We start from the raw sequence: 6,240 nt of genomic DNA, 5'->3' as shown, positions 1-6,240 counted from the left end.
ACCACAAAATCATGGGGGGGGGGGGGGGGGGGGGGGGGGGGGGGGGGGTGGGGGGGGGGGGGGGGGGGGGGAAGAGGTGTTCGGAGTCACAAACCAACTAATGAATGATACAACCAGATTGGCTTGAGTGAGCAGCAAGTGATTTTCCAATATGCTAATGAACGACAGAAGTTGTGGACGCAGGGATAGAGAGATCAGGGTGATGAGAGTCACGGACTTTGGGGGGGGGGGGGGGGGATGCAGCGGCGGCGGCGGCGGAGGAGGAGGAGGAGGAGGAGGAACGAAGTGAATGTGCCTATATAAGTGGTGAAAGGATTACGGCCACTCATTACTTAACGGGGATGTGCGACAGCACACTTCCCCTCAGGATGGACTGTGCCTTCAGATTGGTAAGATAAGCAAAAATTCGTATTTAAGGATGATTTACATACATGCATACATACATACATCCTTTTTTTTCTCAATAGACGACCTTTTGGATTGGAGGTGGTCGCGCCCGAAAGGCTGTGCCATCCACTTCTCGGCAATTTTTTGAACGTGAAGTTGCTACCCCGATGCCCCTTAACTCCTTAGCGAACATCGTGCCTTGTCAGTACGCTATACACACACACAACACACACACACACACATACTATATATTATACGTATATATTATATATATATATATATATATATATATATATATATATATATATAAATGTATATGTATGTATGGTGTGGGGGGGGTGTGTGTGTGTGTGTGTGTGTATAAGCGTACTGACAAGGCACGATGTTAGCTAAGGAGTTATGGGGCATCGGGTTTGCAACTTCACGTTTAAAAAACTATATTACATATATATATATATATATATATATATATATATATATAATATATATATATAGATAGATATATAGTATATATTATACATAAATCTATATACATAGATATTATAGATATATATACATATATATATATATAGTATATATATATATACTAAATATATATATATATATATATATATATATATATATATATATATATAGGATATATATATTATAGAATATATATATATATATTATATAGTAGTGCGTGTGGGAGAGAGAGAAGAGAGAGAGAGAGAGGAGAGAGAGAGAGTAGATCCCTCCAGTACTAAAACGTCTCTGGGGTTGATACTGTTATCCCAAGTATTTGTGGACTACAGGTTGTCCATTTACAATAGAGTTAATGGGTAGGCAGAGGCGGAGATCGAACCACGAAGCTTGTGATCTCAATGGTACCAGCGCTCTGCCACTGGATTGTTATACCATATACATGTTTGTGTGTGTGTTATATATATATATATATATATATATATATATATATATATATATAGATATATATATATATATATATATTATATATATATATATATATATATATATATATTATCTAGTAATAACTACAACGTCTTAACGTCTCGAATGCCTCACAGTTTTTAGATAAGATTGTGTCTGCAAAGTCTGAGATCCAATTACAATAATGTAAAGAGATTCTGATGACCGTTACCTGAGCGTGTGTGTGTGTGTATCTACCATATGTATATACACATAAACTATAAGCGAATTCCACAGGAAAATGATAGTCAGAAATCCAAGCGCTTTCGTCTTTACTCAGACATTGTCAAGGAGTTAATGATTAACTCCTTGACAATATCTGAGTAAAGACGAAAGCGCTTGGATTTCTGACTATCATTTTCCTGTGGAATTCGCTTATTTATGAAGTCACGTGCATCTACTGTGATTTTTTAAGCATAACAAACTATATCATTCTATACAACGAATGCCCAAACGTATGATTACATAAAGCCAAATACGCAAGATCATAAACAAATCTGCACACAAAAATGAGATAGCTAAGTGTATTTTAGTCCAATATTATATAATCGCATTATTGGGGTTTCCATTCTGTCATCACAAAGTCCAACAGCAATGTATCATTTCTTGGATGAGTGGGGAGAAATAAGAAATTTTAAGAGTTTCATCATATATCAAGGAAAAGTAATTAAAAAAATCCAGTCTTATACATTCAGCAGATTTGTTCCTTAGAATATTCTGCTGCAACAATATAATCTGTCCTGAACGGGTATGCTTCCTCAAATGACCAGGCCATGGCGTAGAAAAAGGCAAGAACAAAACTTATCGAAGAGACTTCCATTTTCGCAACAGCAACCCAAAGGTTAGCAGAATACAATGTGTAGATGACATCAAAATAACAAATGATCCTCTGGGGAAAGTTAATCCTTTCACTTTCAGCCTTACTAATACCATCCAACAGGTGGCCACAAACGCTGATGGGGGGAAATGTTTCAAGACGGCGTTTCATACACATTTCACACAGATTATCATCATAAGGCTTGCGTGTGTTCAATTGGATGAACCCGAACATGTGGTCAAAAATTACATAAACATTCTATCTTTTTCACTAATAATCATTTTACATTTTAAATTAGAATGGTGCAGAATTTTCTTCTTTAGTCCTGCACAGTTCACCTGTCATTACATTAAGTTTTTCTAGATGGCTGAGAAAAAATTATAATCTGAAATCATGGTTGAGACAATTATAATCTGAAATATCATCTTGAATGTCAAATTTCATAGATATGATAACTTCCATAGAATTACTTAAAAAAATACATATTTTCGAGGGATGGCTGGACCTTCCACTTTTCTTTCAAATATCTGACCTGCAATTAAATTTCCTAAATGACTTATGTTACGCTCATACGCAACAAGGGAAGTTAATTTCTATTGCCATGTAAGGTGAGAAGATCACACTCATCAGCAACCTCTATTTAAGCGTCACCTCAGTAGTACTTGAAATACTAATAAAATATTCACGAGAAAGTAAGACACTTCCCATAAAAAAAATTCTTTGGAACAACTTTTAGGAACATATAAACCTAGGCCATTTCCAAGCCCTTAAAAAATAATGTATACATATATAATTATATATATATATATATATATATATATATATACATATATATATATAATATGTATATGTACACACACACACACACACACACACACAACACATATATATATATATATATATATATATATTATATATTATGTGTGTGTCGTGTGTGTGTGTACAACACTCATGTGTCTGTTCATATAATTGCATATACACTAAAATAAATCAAAAGTACATGACCTTCAGAATTCTTTATTACTATGAAAAGATAAGAGTAATATGCTTTTTTATATTTCAGGTTATATCAATAGCACTGGCAACGCTGCTCCTTGGTCTCCCAAATTCTACAGGAGAAGAATTCGTCTACAAAGTTCTACCTCCAGTATATAATACTGGAAAGCCTCCTCCTACGCCTGTCCCCCATCCGCCATACATACCACCTACTCAAGGTCTAGGTGCACCACCTCAAGATCTCTCAAACCATCCGTCGTCTCCTTTCCCGCCACCCCATCCACAACATCCTCCTTCCCCCCATCCGCAACATCTTCCTTCACCCCATCCGCAACATCCTCCTTCTCCACATCCGCAACATCCTCCTTCTCCACATCCACAACATCCTCTTTCACCCCATCCACCCTCACCACCGCCGCTTCCTCCTCTTCCTACCCACAAACCTCTACCCACACATCCACAACCCACAATCCATTCAACCCTACCCCAACGGCCACCACCTACTCCTCCACCAGTACATCAACCCCCACAGCCAACTCCACCCTCAACAATCCCACCCCCACCATTCAGGGACTCCTTCCATCCCCAGACCCCAAGTGCCCTTCCACCGCGGCCTCCTCTTATTGTCACTCATCCAGACCCGCAGACGGTTTCAGGCCTCTCAACATCGTTCTCGCACTCTAACATAGGCGTAGGACAACAGGCGTTCCCGGCTACTTCTCAAAATTACAGGCTCCTCGAATCTACAACACCAGTCCAACCACATATAACGGATGATCAGTGGGCACCTCTGACTCCTTCCCACCACAAGCCTGTTACCTCTCCAACTGGACACTACCAAAATACTCCAGTCTCCAAGTTGCCCCTCACCACTATCGCCCAAGAGCTCACAACAGCCAAGACTGCTAAAAACAAGCATACGACTTCAAAGCTGTACAAGACTACTGTTCCCAGTAAAAGGCCAGAAATCACAACCACACAGAAGTTACCACCACCTAAGGTACATAAGCCGCCGAAAACTACAGCAACCACGCGGGAGGTACCACCAACTTCTGCAACGACTGAGCTACCAACAGCAACAACTACCCTGAAGTTCCCAGTAGCTATCACGACCCAAAGGTTGCCAGCTAATAAACCGCCCAAGGCAACAACTCAAGTTAAACTCGATTCGACGACTACTCCAAAGGCTAAAAGGCAGCCATCCAGCAAATCCAAATCCACAAGGAAGAATGAGGCCACAGGGAAAACCGATGAAGTCATTTACAAGCCATCAGAGATGCCCCTTGACCCGAATCTAATTTACCATGAGGTATGGAAAGATTGGTCTCAGAAGCTGTAATGGCTTTATGAATAACAGCGCATGTAACAGCAAATGCACGCAAATACGCAATCATACCTTGATCTTATAATAAAAAAAGATGTAATGAAACTACCTCATTACAAGAAAAATGTCAAAGAAACTTAATCTGAAGAGGGCGTATTATAAACTCAAAGATTGCTTATTAACTGCTCAACATCATTCACTGTTAACATCATGTTCATCACATATACACAACTAAAAAGGAAAACTAATGACAATGAAATGACGTGCTGTAAGACATTCAACAAGATGATTACTCAAAAGTAGTCTAACAAATACATCACGACTCTCAGCATGGTTCAGTTCAGAAGGGCAGAGCAGTTAAATTTTTAAACACACATCCATCACAGACGACATTTTACAAGACAGCAAATTGTGTACAGACGCACCTACAGCTGAACTAGAAAATAGTTCTTTGGATTCTTCGTTGAATTACACCTAGGAGTTAATTTTAAACAAGTCTAAAGATCTATCTGAAATAAGACAGGGAAATTTCAACTAAAATTGACCGACAAGAAAAGGAACATCCCATGAAAACTAAGAGTAACCCACACAACTCATCTCTCGGACACACCTAAACATTATTTCAATGGACTTCATTCATCCTCATGAAAAGACTCCAGTGACGCCTTTATTCGCCTTTCTTTATTTCACATATCATCTCATCAGAAGACTCCTTCCCTTGTTTCATATACTAAACACCAGGCTATATAAGTTAGGTAGTGTCTTCAAGAGCTACCCCACTAAGCCCTTGAGCATGCGAGAAATCGTCCCCTATAAGCGGCGAAGAGACCTATTTCTCTCTCATAAGACTGTTGGTCCTTCTTCCTACAGGGGAAGAGGGCTCCTCCATACTCTTTCATGTACGAAGTAGCGGCAGACGGAGGGCAATTCGCGTATTCGGAGACCTCCGACGGATTACAGGTGTCAGGAACCTTCGCACTTCGCCTACCAGATGGTCATCACCATTCTTTCACCTTCTTGAGAGGTTAAGCCTTACGGATTCACCAAACACTATTATTTTCCAACCATTATGTATATACTTCACCATTTTCATGTCGCTTGATTTTACATTTGTTACTCGAAAGAAATGTTCCATTAATGAATAAACTATGGAACATTTCTGCACTTGTTATACTTACGCTACGTTATTCGCTTATGACTTTTAAAATAAAATGAAAAACATCCAAAAACATGTTCTTACTGTTATCCTTCCCGGGGTATTTATCGTTCCAAAAAATTACATAGTTATATATAACTACATATTCCTATTTTTTCCTCTAAATTTGACAAAAGGGAATGTTTCAAAGCAATATACACGATATTTGTATAATTTATTCTCTCCATGATATCCATGACTGTAAGCTAAATTTGAAAAATATAACAACTCTTTTACCAACCCAATCTGATATGCCTACTTATGAATATTTTTAAAAACAATAAACCGCCTAATGGCGAACATCACACAGCATTCCAGCGGATTCCCAAAAATGAAAAACAGATGTGACTTATTAATGGCAAAAAGCAATCTTCATAAAAAATAACCCAGTATTCCTATTTATTTGTGCCGGTGAACAATATTTGGCGGAAAAAAACAAAGCACCATTGCAGAAGCAGGTCTTTCGATGACTGAAAAATTGCGAGGGGAAAATATGGAAACTCTCACATTTTGTTTTTTGAAAAGACCAGCCTTTACGACTTGATAAATGTGAAA

At 38.4% G+C, this 6,240-nt stretch overlaps 1 protein-coding gene across 1 annotated transcript; it reads left to right on the top strand.

The window, feature by feature from the left end:
• The first annotated feature begins 333 nt into the window (after positions 1–333).
• Positions 334–5,533, top strand: LOC135201389 (uncharacterized). Its single transcript, XM_064230257.1, has 2 exons — positions 334–389; positions 3,234–5,533. Exons 1-2 carry the CDS (start codon positions 342–344, stop codon positions 4,503–4,505), a joined length of 1,320 nt encoding a protein of 439 aa, XP_064086327.1. The 5' UTR covers positions 334–341; the 3' UTR covers positions 4,506–5,533.
• The last annotated feature ends 707 nt before the right edge of the window (positions 5,534–6,240 follow it).

Source organism: Macrobrachium nipponense, chromosome 28 (assembly GCF_015104395.2).
Source record: "Macrobrachium nipponense isolate FS-2020 chromosome 28, ASM1510439v2, whole genome shotgun sequence".
Lineage (NCBI taxonomy): Eukaryota > Metazoa > Arthropoda > Malacostraca > Decapoda > Palaemonidae > Macrobrachium > Macrobrachium nipponense.
This window is presented reverse-complemented; position numbering and strand designations above follow the sequence as displayed.

What these genes read in the sequence shown, in the direction of transcription:
- LOC135201389 (XM_064230257.1), top strand. Translation starts at nt 342, where the DNA reads ATGTGCGACAGCACACTTCCCCTCAGGATGGACTGTGCCTTCAGATTG. An exon ending in TGGACTGTGCCTTCAGATTG is followed by an intron (nt 390 to 3,233) that starts GTAAGATAAGCA and finishes TTTATATTTCAG; the next exon opens with GTTATATCAATAGCACTGGC.